The sequence below is a fragment of the Mus caroli genome, unplaced genomic scaffold (assembly GCF_978045245.1).
Source record: "Mus caroli unplaced genomic scaffold, Mus_caroli_1 scaffold_4, whole genome shotgun sequence".
Classification (NCBI taxonomy): domain Eukaryota; kingdom Metazoa; phylum Chordata; class Mammalia; order Rodentia; family Muridae; genus Mus; species Mus caroli.
The window spans coordinates 54,083,977-54,104,051 of NW_028227259.1; the positions used below are offsets into that span (position 1 = coordinate 54,083,977).

Here is a 20,075-nt window from a genome sequence, read left to right on the forward strand (position 1 = left end):
AAATATGAGAAAATCTATCTGAATCTAGTTTGGCTCCTCTAAGACAACTTTACAAGATGGTGTGTTTCTCAGTTCTGTTTCAGACAATTAATCACGTTAATAATGGCCAGAGAAATGAGGTCTTCCTGTGCAAGTTATAAATATAGCCACTGTGATTGAGTTAGACATGTAGCTTCTATATGAAAGACAACCTCGCTTTCTGCCATAGACTATGTAGCCAGGAATCACAATGAACCAGATGCTGAAGGTAAAACCTAAGACTCATAGTTTGTTCTTCTGTATTCTAAAGCAGCAGGCAGGTCACACAGTATGGTAGAGGCGATCATCATGTCTGCTGACTCAGAAGAGAAACACATTTGCCATTCAAAGTTGAATTAAATAGAGTAGAGCTTGAGCTATGCGGAGTCACAGACTCAGTTATCTGCTAAGACCAGGCACCATCTAGTCACCTCCAAATACATCTAAACACAGAAAAAATTCTTTAGCTCACTGTGGACAGAATGTCTTTGTCAAAATTGTCAGTTTGAACAAATATTGCAAAGCAGCCCAGGCTAGATCTATCCCAGGAGAAATTGACACAAATTCCTCTAGGATGGCAGCCACACAGCTAGGATTGAGGATTAAAGGATCTAGACAGCAGCACAGTGACCTAATGTAACTCTCCAATCTGTGGCATGCAGAGTCCTGGAATTGGGAACCAGCAGGAGAAAAGAAGCCACTTATCTTGTGGAGAATCACTGTGCTCCAATTCCCAGGCATTTGCTAGGCTCTCCTCCAATATGAATAAAAAGTGAGCCTACCCATTAGACGGCACTACCAAAAAAAAAAAAAAAAAAAAAAAGCCAGGTGGAGACATGCAGCTCAGAGGAGAGCAGGGTGTCCCTGCTAAGAATTGGCTGGCAAGACACAAGAGGATCCTGACATGAGAACCTTTCTGGACAGAATCTGAGCTGGCTAGGTTCCTTGGACAGCCAAGAGAACTATGTCTGGAATACAGGGGCTCCAAGTTCACATCTGAGCAGATGAGATGACGCCCAGGGAAGCTAATATCCTTAGGCAATGAGTCCATGGAAAAATCAAGGGCATTACTTTAAGAGAGGGTTTTTTTTTTCTCAACTAGAAAAAAAGCTGTTCAACTGGAGAAATAGACTTCTCAAAGGGGACCTGGGAGAAGAGATTTAAGTCAGAGCATTATAGAAATCTGAATGGGATCTAACTGAATAATGCTATTAGGGAAATCATATTTGTTTTTTCCAGAGAGAAGAGTGGAGGGGTACAGGACATTCTTGCTGTGGTGCCTCACCAAAGGGGACAGGACAGTCTATTGGTTGCTCTACCAAAGAAGGTAACGGGATGGCAGTTAGAGACAGGAGATTAGAGACAGTTTGCTCAGAGAGAGCAATGCCACCCATATAGGGTGCTTCTTACCAGCCAAAAGTATGCTGGCCTTTCCAATTGGACTGAAATATCATTCTCCAAGAGAAAGGTCACCAAGCCTAAAATGGTACAAAATGGTTCTGGTCCATGGTAACCCCAACACACATTGGCAGAAGCAGTATGTAAGAGCTCCCTGCTGACAGTGGGGCTGTCTTCCTTTAGATTGGCTTCCTCTTGATTTCCCTCAACAATCCCAATGAGCAAACTTTATTTTACCCAATGCATTTCTCAACTCTCCTAATTTCAAAATTCTGAGACTCTACCTTAGAGGTTTTAGAGCCCATCTCTCAGCTCCTAGTTAGAAAGGGAAAGGGCCTGTAGCAGAGGGAAGTTGTCTCCAGAAAAGACAACAACAAACACTTCAAGTCGGAGGTACCTTTGAGAGAGAAAGAAGAGCAGAATTTATCGTTTTGATGGACAATATAGTAAGGTGAAATAAGCCCTTGCTGTACTCCCTTTAGTACAATCCCCCCACCCCTCAGCATTAGAAGTCTGTTCTCATCAGTCACCATGAGCTTCCTGGAGTCAGGGGACAAGTCTGCTCAAAGGCATTGTCTCACTAGAAATCGACAAGTAGCTGAACACGTTATGGTATGATAATAATTATTTTCTGGTGAATGGATACATAAATCAGTGAAGGAATGGGTGAACTTCCTAACCTAAAAGCACAAAGAAATGCAAAAATGAGACCAAGAGCTTTGACCAGCAAATCGTTTCTCCCACAAGAAGACATGGCCATCTATCTCGCCGACGACCCGCGATGAAGAGAGCAGGGTTAGCCATAAGCCTCAGTAATATCTGCATAGTGTATGATTTAAGACAGGACAGTGTCCTGAGGTCTTAAAGTTAGCAACTTAACTGGCTAAGTCAAAATGATTACAGATACAGGCTGCAAACGCTTTCTTGTCTCCGGGCCATTTAAAGAAAGATAGGGAGTGTTGAACACATCTAAGAATTTCTCAAAAGCAGAAAAAAAAAAAAAAAAAACTCACACTGGTTTCTCCTCATGCCTCTGGTGCAGAAATTTCAACCACTGTGAAAACCAGTCTCTGGGTTGCTCCCTAGCTGCTGGGGAACACTTTTCATTCGTCTTTTTTCCTTACAGCAAGTTGCAAATTTGGTACAAAGATTTCTTTCCTGACTCTCTCTCTCTCTCTCTCTCTCTCCATTTTCTGGCTCAGAAAAGTTTGAACCAAGTGTCTTCCTGTCACTTCTTCCTATTGCTCTGATAATGAATTAAGAGTTAACTGGGGTGCAAAGGCTCACAGAAAGCTTGACAGAGCACAGAGTTAGAGGGTTTTGTAACAATTAGCACTGATTTTCATCACAAGAATAGAATTTAAAAAAACTTAAAAAAATAAAAATGCTCACAAATGCACAACTCAGCAAGACCTGCACAATGTACCAACCCTGCAAGGTCTGGGTAGAAGTGGCATCCCCGGATGGCAGAGAAAACATGTCCAATTAACCAGTTAGCTAGCATTCATTTAAGGGAAGAGAGCTCCTTGGGAGAGAGAGAGCAGACAAGGAAGGTAACAGCAGAAAATTCAGCTTTATGAGGCTACCTAAAGGAAGCACTGCCTCCTTTGCTTTCTCTTACTATTTTGCTTATTTTTTTTCCTTCTTCTCTTAATTTTAACCTTAATTTTTTGTGACCCTCTTGACAATTCTGGGGGTGGGGGAATGTTTGTTTGACAAGCCAGAAGATGACTCTATTTATGAGACAAGTTGACAACATACAATTTCATGCTTGTTGAACTGATGGGTGTTATATATTCACTGCAACTATTATGAAGCCTCACCATTATAAATATGAAACAGTATACACTTATTCAAAATAACTCCAGCAGTGGCAATTTATAGCTCGGTTGTTTGTGCTCTTATGAAGTCCAAATGCCACCTTAAGAAGCTGTAGCTCGCAGAAACAGATGTGCAGTGTGACTGGGACCAAAATGGATCGAGGATGACCTGTGTAGAAGCAGACTGTTACGCTTTGGTCTGTATAACAGCTGACACCCGTTTGTATTTAGATATGTGAGTGTTGGGAACACTGTGTCCTTAAAGCTCTGTTTAAACATGGTCCAAGACATTTGTCTCCTGGACTAATTATTTTACCGCCCTTTCATGGCAAGGATCCCAGACACCCCCTCCCACCCCCGACCTCCACCCCGTCTCCACCTCTTCTTTATGAAATAAGATAATATGAGTACATGGTCACCCGTATCCCAGAAGCAGAGCATTCCATCCTGTTTCATAAAGTTATACCTCAAGGACTTTAAACCCTGGCCATGTCAGGTGAATGTTGGCAAGATTTCTGGAATGCCTGCATAACAGGATTGTACTACTTTCTTGATCAGGTGCCTGGGAACAGGACAAGGCCACACACCATCAAATCATAAGCTGTCACAGAAACTGTTTTTGGTCAGGATTTTTCCCCTCCCTCCCTCCCTCCCTTTGCTTTCTTTCCCTTAGGAAGCTTCAAGCAATTTGCAAGTGTTCACTTCCACAAGGACAAATTTGGAATAGTGAGGAACAACACAATTTCTCCAAATGTGGAAGGAAATGAAGGAAGCAGGCATCTTGCTAAAGCTAGATATCAAAAATTTGCATAAGCAGTTTCCCAACAACAACAGAGGTGCTATTTGGAACAAAATAAATTGCACAAACCTTGGCCAACTTTGTGATGGTTTCCCTGCCTGCACCTTCCCTAAGTACATTTAGCCCTTCCATTTCATAAGGTCAGGTTACTAATCTCAGCAGTTAGACCTAAACAGCTAACTGTTTGCAGACTCTAAAGTTATCTTCATCTTTGATCAGTGAGAAAATAAATTCAAAATAGTAAAAATGAAAAATTGAGTTTCCTGAGCAATTCCTGTGTCTCTTGTCTGTTAGCTTGCTTAATTTTAGGTAATGCCCCCTATCTCTCATCATGAGACCTATTGGAGGATTCCAATACTGGAAACCTAGGTCCCTCTTGGGCCCAGTTTCTTCAAAACAAGATATTTTAGAATCATTTTTAATATAAATTTTCATTACATGTAATCCATTGTATTTGGTGTTGAGTTATAGAAAGACATTTTCATACAAAAAATACTTGATATGGTTTTAGTATTTAAGCCCACCCCAGCAAAGTTTACTATTCAAAATCTGTACCTCTCCCTACTATTCCTGTGGGGCTAAAGGGAAGGTGCTGTCGGTCCATCTAGTAAATCCAAAGTGAGAGATAACATAATCACACACATTCATTTCTCAGGGACCTTGGCGGCTCTTATCTGCTGGCTTTTATGATCTCTCATGAACAGCCAGGAATAGCAATTTGCAGCCTGTTTGTAAAGCCATCTTAGTCTGAAGCTAGCCTTTCCCTCTTTTATCACACAGTGATACTCGGCAGCTAAGTCCCAGTCGCCACAGCAAAATGTGCTCTGAGCTCCATTTCAGAATAATGTAAGTATTCTCTAGGAGTGTGGAACATATCAGACATGGAACAGAGGGCAATTATCATTTCAATGAAACACTTTTTAATAGAAGATGTTTTGTATGTGCTGCTTAGATGTATTGATATGCTGCCCACTGTATATTGGACCCTGAAGCTATTTTGTTCTTTCTCATCAGCATCTCAAACAAACATTTCCACCATTCACACAATGGTGGTTTTTCTAAACCTTTTGCTTAACTTGATTTTACTATTATATCACCTAGGACATTAAACACCAGACTCTAGTTGTGTGTGTTGAATCACAATTGTTTCTTATGAAGTGTTCCAAGCTACCCATTTTTATTAATGGTTACTTTATTAAATCCTTAATAACACAGATAGAATAGTTAGTTAATTTGTGTGTTGAGCCATGGATGTTAATTTGTAAACATAATAACATACTGCAATCATTTGCATAATAGCATTTTAATCTTTTTAGTAAAAGCTGTAATTCCCTACAAAGTACACTGCAGTAGAAACTAAGCGAGTATTGGTAATAATACAAAAGGCCTTAAAATTCTGATCCTATTATAATGTTGGAACATACCCAAACTGCTTGCATAATCTCTGAAATGTTACTGTTCTCTGATTTAGGTGTCTGTGTCAAGAATAAAAATGAAGTGTAACTGGTACTGTAGACTATTTCCTACATGTAATTTAGTATTCACCAAGCACCAGCACTTTTCAAATAGCTCTAAGGCTTTCCTGCAAAGTTCAGAACGCCAGCTATACACATTGAGCAAGGAACTCTACACAACTTATTCTCGAGACTGAGCAGAGAGGAAATTGTGCACTTTTGGCATCAGGAAGGTCACTGGGTACCAAAGATTTGGCTCCTGAGATTTCCCTTCCATCCCTGTCTGACCAACCTGGCTGTACTATGCCTCTTTAAATAACTGCCTGTAACAGAAGTTGAGAAGAAATAAGAAAGTAGAGATGATGCTTAAAGAAGATGTTTTGTGGGGGAGAGGTCATGGGGGAGAGAGAATTCTACAGAGGCTCAAGTTGTAGAAGTGATAGCACCAATCACAAGACTAAAGGGACAGGGAAAGAGAAAGTTGTATTTAAAAAGTCAGGTGAAGATATTTTCCCCAAGATCTGGTAATTCATTAATCCGTCTGGCTATGAACCTTGAATGAATAGTTTGCAGGAGGAATAGTTAGACAGGCCAGGTGTGTGCAGCATTAGTGTTTGAACCCCAAACTGTGATTCCTCTAACATTTTTTGAAAGAACAGGTACACAAGCATCATCTAACATCACTTCAGAATGTACGGTTTCATGGATAAGAGGTTACTTCTAGGCCCCAGTATAGAGGAAGGCCAGGGCCAAGAAGTAGAAGTGGGTGGGTTGGAGAGCAGGGGGAAGGGGGGATGGTATAGGGGATTTTCAGAGAGGAAACTAGGAAAGGTGATAGCATTTAAAATGTAAATGAAGAAAACATCTAATAAAAAATAAATCTAAAATAACAAAAAAAGTTACTTTTGCTTTGAAAATTGTGCCCTTATGAAGAGTAACCCCTGGATACTGCACCATGGCTTTCTCTCCCATTTCCCCTTGTGTTCATCCTGGCTACTTATAAGTCAGCATCTATGACAGCAAAATGAGGGCTTCTGGTTTTGCCTTCCATCTGAACTGCACAGGGCACAATCTTAAAAGGAGGCTTGAGAGGTTAAGGAACAAAGATAAAACTAAGCCTTCCAGAATCATTTCATATCACAGGCAATTCATTTTATTAAACTCACAATAAAAGTTTTCATTGCTAAAAGAATAGGCCCATAATTATAGGGACAAATTAACCTTGTTTAAGAAAAATGTGAAGTCTGGAACAAGAGACTGCAAGAACAGTTTGGCTCTTGGTTTAACATTCATCTTTGTATCAGCTTTGTGGCTTCTTCTCATTCCTAGGTGAGCCATCTGCTGGGCTGTGCGTCTATGACAACACACATAGCTAGATGTCCGTGGACAAATAGAACCAGCATATGTATGAGGTTACCACACAGAATGCAGGTGCTGTGCACAAGGACTGTTTGCCCAATGCAGAACCTGGAATAACGTTTGCTTTAACTTAGATGGACAGCTTTGAAGTAACCAAAGGAGTTAGCCAGTCATTCTTTTCCTGATTCAACTTCAGGATTTTCTTCCTGTGAATCTGGGTCTTCTCTCTCTCTCTCTCTCTCTCTCTCTCTTTCTCTCTCTCTCTCTCCTAAACATATCCAAACGAAGGAATATTTATTTATAAATAACTCACTTGAGATTCTGGGAAGCCAAAAAGCATTAAGACAAACAAATATTTCACCCACTTCTAAGAGCACACAGAGTGTCTGACATGAAATGTCTTCTAATGCCCCTCACCTAATCACAAGATAATCACCACTATATAAAGTCAGGGCTGGAGATGAGGCTCAGCAGGTAGACTGCATGCCTTGCATGCAGGAAAACCTGTGTTCAATCTCAAGCACTGCCAAAGACAATGAGTAAAAAAATAGTAAAAAATAATAAAAAATAATCAGTGTGTCTAATTAAACATATGGAGTCTTGCTTTCTAGACTACAAAGCCTAGTAACTGGATCAGCTTCCATAAAGAAGAGTGGCCAGCCTTGTCCCTGGTCCTTTCATTAACAAGACCTATGACTAAAGAAGTATGTACCAGTGACCCACGGCCATGCAACCTGCATCCTGTGACTTGCTATTTATTAGTAAGAGTGGATGCCAAAAGACACAGCCCTGTGGGGCAGAACTCCTAAGCCATGTTTTTCCAGTGGTCAGCATAATGGCAGGGAAAAAATCGGGTGATAAACCAGATGTTCCCAAGATAAGCCAGATGTTATCAAGCCAAGAAGTCTAAAATAGTGTTTACCTAAGGGGCATAAATGAGCACACAGAGAGAGAGAGAGAGAGAGAGAGAGAGAGAGAGAGAGAGAGAGAGAGAGAGACAGAGAGACAGAGAGAGACAGAGAGACAGAGAGACAGAGAGGCAGAGACAGAGAGACAGAGAGAAACAGAGAGACAGAGAGAGACAGAGAGAGACACAGACAAAGACACAGACAGAGAGAGACAGAGAGAGACAGAGACAGAGAGACAGACACAGACACAGACAAAGACAAAGACACAGACAGAGAAAGACAGAGAGAGAGAGAGAGAGACAGACAGACAGACAGACAGACAGACAGACACAGACAGAGAGACAGAGAGATAGAGAGGCACGTATACATAGTCCAATCTCTCTGTCTGATAAGCTGGTGGTAGTAATAGCACATGCAAGAGCAACAGCACACAGACTGGATCAGATTGTTGGTTTCTGATTTGTGAGTCTCCAAGATGAACATCGAACTGATTTATGCTCAGAATTTGGAATTTTGTGGTAGACTACAAATGCGAAGATAAGTACAACATAAATTTTTAAAATCCTCCATAAGTCTCTGTGAGCTTCAACATTCTTCAATGTTCTTATGTTACAGCCAATTATCTCCCCATTTAAATGGCTATTATTTTCTTACTTGAAGTCTATGTTCTTGGAAAGTGTCATTACCAAGTGTGGCAAAAAATCTGGTTGTGGGCTGTAAATTTAATTTAAATGGCAAACATTTATTGATTGCAAATTGGGAATCCTAGAAATCTTTAAAAAGTGATTATTGTAAATGAATTCACTCTCTCTGCATAACAAAGGGGAAATTATTCTTTTGATGATTACATGAATGTAAGTCTGTTTGGTTTTACATACTTGGTTTTCTTGCCTGTTTTTTTAAAATGCCAACAGGATTACCATTCATAGAATAGTCTTCCTGGACACTGGCACAGTCAGAGGCAGGTAATCATTACCATAGAAGGCTGGAAAATGTCCTCCAAGAAGACAAGCGAAGAAAACGAAACATGGTGTACATTTGTGGATTAGGGTTCATATGGTCTGCTTGAGGCCATAGGGAGATGAATCCCTGTTTGTAAAATGATTTACAAGTTGAAGGAAGTGCTTCAGTTTGTATCACTGAGTAGTCATGTGACCTGGAGAGTTATCCACGAAGAGCTGATTCCTTTGGAATGTGTTCAAGTCAACATTACTTGTCACCTCCCTCTATATATAACTCATTTTATCAGGGCTGATGGAATTTTCCTTCAAGGTTCTTTGAATCTTCCCCTGGAGCCCATTCCTCTCACTCCTCTCTTGCCTGTCCTGGTATTGCATGCATACTGTCTGGCTTCCCCTGCTTCCTACCTGCCTCTGCCTTTAAGATCTCCCAACATGCTCTCTCTTTGTACCACCTCCATCCCATTGTATTGGCCTCCTGTGGGGCACTAATTTCTATCACACAAACTCGTGAATACTTCCCAATGTGGTCTGCCATAACAGCACAACTATATTAAATTTAAACTCACACCACATCTTCCCATGGGGATATATATATATATATATATATATATATATATATATGTAAAGCAAATTCTTCACCTCCAGACTTACTCTCTGAAAAATCTTTCTTTCACTCTCTCACCAGCCTTGGTGAATCTACCCTACTGTTATTTCTTTCCTTAGCTAGAAATACACACATACATGTATACTTGTAAACATGATCATGTAATGTTTGCTACCTGCCAATATAAATATAATACATGTCATATATATATGTGTGTGTGTGTATGCTAGATACACATAATAGCTATTATGCACACATATGCATGTATATGGCTGTACAGTTCTACATTATTTTTCCATTTGTTAACATACAAATGTATGCACACACTTGAATACATATATATTCTTACAGCCTTCCATTTGGGGGTTAATTGGTTTACATTTCTGCATTTGGCCTCCCAAACTGGATTTAAATTTCCTTTTAAAAATGAAGGCAGATCTCCTTTTGAGCTTTACAGGTAACTGACTTTGTGTTTAAAATCACTTTTAAGCTGGGAAATCTTCAGTGACAATAATCAGCAAATCCTTTTGAATCAATTAAGGGTCTGGTAAATTTGCCAAGATTGGTTATTTTAACTTTTTAAAAATGTACATAATATATACCCAGGATTGAAAGTGTTAGAATATAATAGAAACTCACAGAAAAAAAATACTGAAGCCACCTGTACACCTACCAAGATAATCAAGTGTTTTGAGAGATTCCATTCCTAGGCACTGCATAGGAGAGCAACTTTCACACAGACAACAAGGAGTCACCACTCATCCTTTGCCTACACAAGCTCAGAACCTCAAACCTCACTGCGAGTTGCAGTCATTACTAAAGCTGATTGCTGGTTAACGATGTCAAGTCCTCTTCCATAGGCTCTCTCTCCACTGTGTCCATTGTTGGAAATGACCTCCAGACAACTGCATGCCCACATGCCAGTGTTCTAAGGAATCCCAAGCAGCTTCATTCAGAAGGACCAGACCAATGAATGAAAGATGTCCATTCACTCATATCACGAAGACATTAAAGCAGGTGTTAAAATGAAGCACAGACAAGGTGGCTCACAGTGACCCAGAAAGGCCCGAGTGCTATTTAATTGAACTCCCTACCACCCGTCTTTACACAGCCCTGTTCCTGAAAGCACTCCTTTATTCTCCACAAAACAATGCACAAAGGCAGCTGGGGAAGGAAGTCATGTTGCAATATTCTAAAACATAAATCTTGCTACCAGTTTGTTCACAGACAGCATCCTGTTTTCCTTACACATGGATCAGGCACTGGAAGCTGTCCTTATGGGCTCTATGCCCTGTTCTCCAAAGTGGCTTCTGAGTGATACGTAGTCACCTTCATTTACACATTCAAGTACGAGTTTTGTGAGCACAGCTTAATTTGTGTCCAGTGCATAACTTAACCAACTATATATTAGCACTGCTTTTGCCACATTTAGAATTTATCCTTTCATAAATTGTGACATTGAACTGCATTATTTTATGTGTATAAATAATGTATGATTGTATAGGGTATTTGTTTAGTGTGTGTGTGTGTGTGTGTGTGTGTGTGTGTGTGTGCGTGTGTGTGTGTGTGTGTGTGTGCAAGTGCCTAAGCATGCTAATATGGAGGTTAGAAGTTGAGATCAGGTGTTATTTTTAATTAATTTCAGTCTCAATTTTGGCACAAGATCTCTCACCAAACCTGAAGTTGACTGGCCAAGAAGCTCCTGGGTAGCTCCTGCCTCTGCCTCCTGAGCAGTGTTTCAGGCATGTACTACAATGCTTGTCTACTGACAGGATTGCTGAGGATCCAAAATTAGATTCTCATCCTTGTACAGTAAGCGACTTATCCATTGAGGCGTCTTCCCAGCCTTTCAACTCCATTCTTTCATTATTGTTCCTTATGTTATGTTTGCAGTGTTGAGTAAAAACTCAACGTAAGATTTACACATATGCTAGAAGCCGAAGGAAGTTAATACGCCACACTCCCAACCCTCAACAAACATCACATGATAGTTCAGCTGTACCGTCATACCAGCCTGAACCTCACTTGCTATTCTGATTATGATTCAGAACCCTATGGCCAGATTCCAGCAATGTCATCAATGTGCAACTTGAGTCAGGGAAAAAATGTTTAACTCCTCAATAGCTTATTTTATCCTCGGAGGCAGAGGTACACAGTAATGCTTATAACTGACAGATCAGCACAGGCAAAGCTGTGACTGTTTGGCTTGCTCAAGGCTATGGCCTTCTCAAATGTGATGAGGCAGGACTTTGAGGATCAGGGGGAGAAGGGGAAGGAACACAGGAGGAAAGTCCATGGGAGTGGACAGCCCTGGGAAAGAGCTCTTGTGAGAAGCTCCTTTGGCAGAGAGCACACAAGTCTATGGGCAGACAAAGAAGACTCTCTCTCTAAATAGGAAATGACTCAACTTTAGAATTTCACTGCTGCTCACTTTGGTTTCCCCTCGTGGGAGAGATGTGTTTGAGTTTAACACTAGAGGGCAAAGAGGGAGGGAGTTAGCACTCTTCTGCAAGGCCCCATGACGCTGCTGTTGCCGCTGGTGACAGTGTTGCCACATAGGACCTTACCCTTTGCCTGGACAGAGAAGAAGGGATCCTGTGACATCAGAGAGGACTGCTATGAGCCTCTGTCAAAACAGTCACTCTAGTCCTCTGTTGTTGAGAAGAGCTGACATGTGAGTCCTTGGGCCCAGACATCGCTACAATTTTATAAGGATCCTCACGCTTCACCACACTTTCACCTCAACAATCTGTTCAAAGCATTTCATAAAGGGAAACTTCACTGATGATGATGATGATGATGGTGATGATGATAATAATAATAATAATAAACCAGGGCTTCCCAAGCTCAGCACCAGTCATTTGTAATCAGTTCTTTTCTGCAAGGGATTGCTCTGTATATTGTAGGGCACTTAGTGTCATTCCTTGTCTCTAACTACAAAGTACCAATGATATCACCTTGTAACCTACTCTTAGCAATCAAACATACCTCCAGACACTGTCAAATATCCCCTGGGGGATGCAAAACTGCCTTTGGTTGAGAATCATTGGCTTAAAATGACCTAATGAGAGATTAAATTAAATGAACCATGTATTTTAGTGCATTGCAAACAATTCTATCAGCGTGGGAAGTTATATAGGGAAACAAAGAGTGGCGTAGCATAGATTAAGCATCTATATATAGATAACTGACTGGCTGCTGAGACAAAGCTCCTGAAGCTATAAATGAGGAGTACTCCATGCAGATTCCACAATATGAAATATGGGGACTTAAGGTCATGGGGAAAGTTCTGAAACCGGCCTCCCTGGGAGGTAATGATTACCACATAACCTCCCCCCTACTTTATAGTTATCCTAACACCGTCATCTGCAAAATGTGTGGCATTCACCAAATATGGAGTAGGCATAGCTGATCCTTAGATAGGAGGTCTATAGAGATAGACATGTTCTAAAAGAGCTGTTTATTTAATGCTGCATGACTTAGAATGGGCCTGTAACCTGACAAGTGTACTGGATGAGGAATGTTCAATTTACCAGTTCTAACCAGCCAAGTCCTCACGTGAACTTTCTAAGACCCAGCAGAGAAGCCTGAGAAAGTATAACCAACCACAAACCTTTGTTTGTTGCTCATTCCTCAGTCCTGACTCTTCCCCACCTGGAGCCTTCTCTTAAGACCCATGTAATGTTCCAGGCACATTACAGAAACTTACCTATCCACAGAACTAACAGGCACATCAGCTACACCAACTACCCAGTGCCTCCACACAGGCCACCACAAAGAGCAGACATTCCGTTCTATTTTTAAATATATTGAGCAAAGGAGCAGCTTGATGCATCTTTGTAAAGGATGGCTGTCACCCAAGAAGTACGGGCTCCCTATTTTTATCAATGATATAGACTTTGATGTCAGATAAATTTAGAAACTCAATGTTAGATCTTTATTTGTCAACTGTGTGATTTTGTTGAAATCACTTAACTTTCTTTAAAACTCAGTGCCTGCATGATATATATATATATATATATATATATATATATGTATATGTATATGTATATGTATATATGTATATATTCCATGTGGAATAATATATGAAGATAAAAGATGTGTGCAACAATATACAGAAAGCAGAAGTTTTCCATAATGGTAGCCATCATTGTTCCTAATTATTTCTCCTCAATGTAATCATTTTTATCATGCACTCATTAAACAATCATTTATTCATTCAGTATCACCTATGAACCCAGTAATAGAAAAGTTGAATTCTTATTAAAAAAAAAAAAAACCTGCTCTCTTGAAGGACAGAGACTTTAATGAAGTAAGTGGAAAGACAGTAATGTGTGACTGGTGGCTAACAGTAGTATTTTTGTGCAGCTTGGCACAGAAGGGCTTAAAAACTCTCAGATGACGGTGCTGCTAATGCTGATTTTGATGCTGAAAATTAGCTGATTTGGCAATTTGCACCCAATTCACTTGTCACTGTACTCTATGAATGCTTCTCACTATAAGAAGTGATTTATTTTCAAGTAAATGACTCCCGATCTTGTGAGAGTGAACCTCGTTTCTCTGAGTAACACTTTAATAGGAGTAGATTAACATTCTTTATTATAGGGTAGACTCATAATAGGCGTCTAGAGTCTGGGAGGTAATTCTCACCACTGAAAGGAAAATGAATTTTGACTAATTTATAAGTACATACTAGGTTTTTTTTTTTTGAGTTTAGAAATTTTCCATCATGAGAGAAAATTAGGGGTCTGAAACAATAATATAATAGCAATAATCAAAACCGCTCACTGACAAGGTAAAACAAATGGCGATAGACATTAACCCCTTAGTGACCAGAAATGCCTTCTTCTGTATTAATTCATATCAGGCACCATTTGCTCTTGGGTCCCTTTCTGTGGGGACAGAGAGGAGTAAACAGCTTTACACATTTTTCTTCCTTGTCTCCAAAGCTTTCACAACCCCTTGGATTTCAACACAGTTTAACACACTCTGTCGTCCTTAGCACTTTAATTCTAAAAAGGCCCGTTTTTCCAAATACCATTTTTTTTCCATAAGAGAAACTCTCTAGCTGTGATGACTCGTTTCCTGTTGGCAACAATGTAGGAGCCCCTACAGGCTGGAGTCTAGCACGCCATACATCAGTCAGAGATGAAGGTCAGTCAAGCCGCCGTCAGAGAGAAGTGCACTTCTCCAGAGGAGATGCTTACCTCAAATATGTTCGCAGGCTCATTGTTGTACTGGTTGGATATGATTTCCGATTGGTCGCTACACCACTTCAATCCACCCAGAAAGCTGTCTGTATCCAAGTCGTTCACATCAAGTTCAGAAAGGTCAAGTTCAGGAAGATCTGGGCAAAGAGGCTGGTCCTCACCAACCAGAGCAGCACACTGCAAAGAAGACAGACACGGCGGTTATTAATGGCAGGAATTCACTAGACAGCAGTACTATGTCATGAGAATTAAGTCTGGTTAATTCAATGACAGCACCAAAGCTGGCCTCTGGGGCTTTAATCACCAGGAGATGCACCTTCCATTCTTTTTGCCCTTGGCTTCCAAGGGGGTATTTTGTTTAATTTCTTCCATCCAAATTCTAAACTGGGATACAAGTTACGTATCATGTTTCCATGAAGGCCTCCTTGATTCTTCCAGCTAGAAACTAACAAGAAGTTTTCTTACCTCCGGGATGGTTACACTTGATGAGCCTTAGCCGTCTTATAGTTAACTATGAACATGATTTTATTCTGTCCTTATCATAGGACCTAACTGAGAAAAGTCTGCAAGTGAATTTATACCTTGGAGTCGCCATCAGATATAATAGATATCCTTGCAGGGTAGTGGTGGCACATGCCTTTAATCCCAGCAATTGGGAGGCAGAGGCAGAAGGATTTCTAAGTTTGAGGCCAGCCTGTTCTAGAGTGAGTTTCAGGACAGCCAGTGCTATACTGAGAAACCTTGTCTCGAAAAACAAAACAAAACAAAACAAAACAAAACAAAACAAAACAAAACAAAACAAAACAAACAAAACAAAATGGATATCCCTATGAACAACTGCTCACTGAGATAATAGAACCCAAGGATTAGACTAGGAAAACTTCCTCCATGCGCACTCCCTGTGAGTATTATAATCTGTATCATTCATTTAGCAACTAATGATGCAAGTCCTCTAGCTCATCTCTGGCTCTCTTGAATTGTTATTTAAATCATTTACTTTCACTTGACTTTTTATGAGTTCCCTGACTTCATCCTTAACAGGTCAAATGCAAGTTCCTTGAGTTAAAGAACAAAATTCATATTATTTTTCTATGTGACCCTTAGAGCTTTCACTAGAAATATTTTGCAAGGTGTTTGTACACGTATGTGCATGTGTGTGTGTGTGTGTGTGTGTGTGTGTGTGTGTGTGTGTGTATGGTGTGTTGGGTAGGGGTTGACCTGTCACCTAAAAAGAAAGAAAAAAGAACAGAAGTTTTGTACCATGGTTATATTTTGTATTTTATTGAAGTATGTCAAAACCACAGTTATGATGGAGAATTTAAAAGTGATATTTGCACAGAGATACAAAATGGTTTCAATATAATGAAAGGTTTAAATACTTATTAGGAAAACTATTTTAGATCATTTTATATTATATATGCATATATGTATAATAGATAGATAGATAGATAGATAGATAGATAGATAGATAGATAGATAGATAGTGGTTAGATAGTCTTTCCAACCCCCCTGACCTGTTGCCTTCTGAGGCTATCAGAACCTTACCAATGAGACTGTCTCCTATTTAACTGGAGACTTAGCTATTGAGCCAAGTCCCTGTGCTCTAAAGAACCCTACAGATGCTCTTATGATGACAGTAGAATCACCAGGACTTCACCTCTCACCAGTCAACCTTCTGAATCAAGGCACTCCCACACAGAGAAAAACAAGGCCCTCCTGCCTCTGCTTCCCCAGGTCTGCAGAGAAGGTATTTAGTGGCTCCTGCGCAGGCAGCAGCAAGACATAAAGCTGATAAACTTCCCTGCCATTTAGATTTTGAATAAAATAAGTTTTATGCAGAGTTTATTTCTGGAATCCCTGGCAGACTGTATTACACAGTCCGAATGCAGCAGTGTGATCTGAAGCTACACTCTGAGGAGTAGGCACAGGGAAAGGAGACGGGGAAGAGAGTCTGCATATCATGGCGCTTTGTCCACAAGACCACCAGGCCTCAGGGGATCTCCAAAGGCAGGCACATAACCACGCCAAGAGAGAGCTGCATTCGCTCTCTTCGTCTTGGGATTTTCTTTGTAACATCTGAGTCAGCCCAAAATTAGAGATCAGAAAACCTAGCTAGGTTTGTAAGTGGAAGCCTGACTATAAAGAGTAGATCTTGTCTGGATACGGTTAGTGTTTTGTTATGGGTGTAACAATCCCAAGGCTCCATTCTTATCCACACTACACATCCCCAGAGCACAACCCCTTTTTATTAACTCTTCCTCAACACTGTCAGCACAGAGATGAGGGGAGAACTTTGTCAACAGGGCCAAACAACACGCAGGATGTCATGGGTGGAGGATTCCTTTAAAAAAAAAAAAAAAAAAACGTGAAGAACCACAACCAAAACGAGCATCCAAAGGCAAACTAAAGCAGACGACAGCCCAGTGTGCCTCTGGTACTGCTCCAGTTCTAGAGCTCAGAAGTCATGGCTTTCGGGGTGATAGTTTTTTACCGTTTCTCTTTAACCACTCTCTCTAAGGGAGACTAGCTTAAAGAACCTTTAACCTTCAAGGGAAAAAAATATGTATTTGAGTATAACTTCTGACAACTATTGAACACATAAAATTAATTTGTTTTAGCATTCTCTATTTTGCTTTCCCTCACTCACCCACCCTCTCCCAATCCCGTGTGTGTGTGTGTGTGTGTGTGTGTGTGTGTGTGTGTGTGTATTCATGCTTATTCTTGCACTATGCTCAAAATAGTGTTTATGCTTGCCAGTGTTGACATTCTGATCAAATCAGTGCTTCTGAATGTGCCATGATCCTACTTATCAAAAACACATCGTAGAAACAATTTCTTCTGTTATTAATTCATATTTGGACTTGGACAACGCCAGACTTATCAGACTGAGCCGAGTAACTGTCCTTGTCTGACATGCTGATATTGATGGCTGCCCTGTGCATCTGTAACAGGTGTGTCTTGCCTCAATTACACAAATACCCTACAGCCACTTTGCAAGTGTGAAAGCAATTTCACAACTGTAGCCTTCGTTTTTTACAATAAGATTTAAGAGGCCAACACAATCTCTAAACACAAAAGGCTAATTATTGTATGTTATTTCACCCCAACAGACAGTCTTTTCCCTTAGTTAAGAAGCAGACAATAAATTAGCTTAACTGCATGGATGATAATGATTCATTATAATTAAGTATAATTCTCCATTAACCTTTCAGAGGTTTTGGTGCCATTGATGCTAAATTTTAAAGAGAGAGAGAAGAGAGTGAGTGGACTCAGCAGCCTTAATTATATTAATAAAAAGCAGAAACTTAACTTGTGATAAAAACATTAGTTGAACTGGGAGGAGGTATGGAGGCAGGTAAGAATGACAGTCTACGTGAAGAGTGTCAGGTGAACTGTCTCTATCAATCTTAGTATCTTATTGTACATCCCCTCCATTAAGCTGTGAAATACCAGGAGACTCTGAGTAGCTCTGGTGGTTTGGGTTTTTATTAACCAATACACTGTCCTGTCATAAGGGCATAATAGGTTTGAAGATGACAGCAAGCATTAATGATTCAAAAAAATGAAAGCTGCCCACACTACCTGCTGCTTGTAACATTTCGACAGGCAGGAATGATTCCCAGAGCCACAGGCTCGAAGGCACGGGTTTCTAGCGGCTGGCTGTCTACTATGCAGCACTAACTGGCCCGAGACTCAATCTAAGGCTGAGTCCCTATCCCCAACTCCTTAAGAAAAACAAAGAAAGAACAAACTTAAAGCCATGGTTATAAATGGCTACGGCGTTTATTTGCAAACAATTGCAGGAATTTTGACTACTAAGGCAAATCTCCCTCATCTCCTTTAGATCACAGCTCTTCAGTCACTGAGCAGTATCGGAATGATCCAAGAGGTAAAAATGAAAGTGATTCGAAGAGACCTATGGTGCCAGCCAGACAACCACCCACGGGTTACGCTGGCTACTCCAACAATTAGGACTTTGAAGCCACTTAGAACTCTGACTTCAATAGCCAAGGGACACATGAATTATCTATATCTATTCTGCCTTGCCAAGAAATCACAACAAGATAACAATAATTATAACCCGCAAATCCGATCTGCCAAAGCCTAGGGAAAGCAAACGGAGCCAACATCTGCAGACCCAGCAAAGAGTTAAGAACCCAGGGCACGCCTGGCTAGATAGGAAAAATGCATTCGCAGGCGGCCTCGCCAAATCATTTTTACTTTAGATGTGTATCACTGCACCACACGGACATCTTATTTAATCAAATCACGTGTGGCACTTGACCCTCCCCCTTACCCTACGTGCCCCCGCTACCGGGAGGAAGCACCATTGTTAGTTAGCAGCTCCGATCCTCCGCGCAATTCAATTCGGGTCCATCTCACCAGAGTCCACAAAAGTTTCACTTGTTTTCCAACTTGCTCAAACTTTCCCCGAGAACATTCCATTGTACTGAATGCAAACACGCTGAAGTCCTCTGGCCCCAGCTAGACTCCAGAGATTACGGGGAAACTGCTTGTGTTTTTTCCTCCCCTGTATGAATTGTAGCCAGCAGAGACTGTGGAATTGATGTATTGCGGTCTATTTTTACACAAGCAGTGAGCAGCTCCACACACGGTCTGCATAAACTCCATTCTCTCCCGGCTTCAGGCAGCTCTCCGTGGTAGAGAGATTTAACCGTTCGGTTTCTCGCCACAGAAGCAAACAGAAAGCTTTGCTCTCTTAAGACTGGGATTTTTTTTTTTTTAACTCGCTAGCCAACCCTTTCAGCCACACACAAGTGTTTTAAAGGAAACAGCACTGTCGTTTTGTGTTCTGTGGGAAAAGCAACCTAACTCAGACCCAGCAGGAATATTTAGGGTCTTGTAAATTCTCTGTTTAATGAACAGAGAGAGAAGGGCGGAAAAGATAAATCCTGACGAGAGTCAAAACGGACTCTCTTTTTAACACAATCCATTTTAATGTTTATCCTCATTTTCTTATAAATAGAAATGGCATTTTTCCAAGCAGGCCACTGAACACTGGAAAGACTTCAGCTCCTGATTCATATCAATATCTTAGAGCATAAATATTGCATATGAGTAGAAACAGAGCCAAAGGCACATGGAAAGAGTTTCTAACTGCTACAGATACTGATGACAGCAGCTAAGCTTTGATTTGCTCAAGGCATCTCCGAGCCACCTTAAAATAGCAAACTTATTGGAGTTAAGATAAGATGGAGATTTCCCCCTCCAAAAGCTCCCGCTGAGCCACTTTCTATGTCCCCTCCTCTCCCCTAGCCCATCCCCCCTCCCCCTCCAGGAATCATTGCATCTGAGAGAAGCTCCGGTCCTGCAATACTCAGCCCCAGCTCACCTCTATGTCACTCCATACAGAGTCTTGGCTGCACATGTCCCAAGCCATCCAGCTCCCGAATGACGCCAGTCAAGCTTTTTCAACTCCAATCCACTCTGACACACAGCACACACTCATGCAGGCAACCAGCCCCTTACTGAGAGTGAACTGAAGGCACCTGTCTTACTACAGTCCCCAGTCACATGACAAA

At 40.8% G+C, this 20,075-nt stretch overlaps 1 protein-coding gene across 4 annotated transcripts in view; it reads right to left on the bottom strand.

Moving 5' to 3' along the window:
• The window catches only part of Ppargc1a (PPARG coactivator 1 alpha), a 661,563-nt gene that overhangs the window by 79,369 nt on the left and 562,119 nt on the right, over nucleotides 1–20,075 (bottom strand). The window contains exons 1-2 of one of the 4 annotated variants that reach the window (XM_029477626.2): nucleotides 18,916–19,188; nucleotides 14,530–14,709 (exon numbers count right to left, since the gene is read on the bottom strand). In XM_029477626.2, coding sequence (XP_029333486.1) covers nucleotides 14,530–14,709; nucleotides 18,916–18,978 — 243 coding nt within the window. In that variant the 5' untranslated portion in view covers nucleotides 18,979–19,188. Of the gene's footprint in view, nucleotides 1–14,529; nucleotides 14,710–18,860; nucleotides 19,189–19,885; nucleotides 20,042–20,075 lie in introns of those variants that run through there. The other 3 variants (XM_029477627.2, XM_021162166.2, XM_021162167.3) reach the window with 3 other exon arrangements.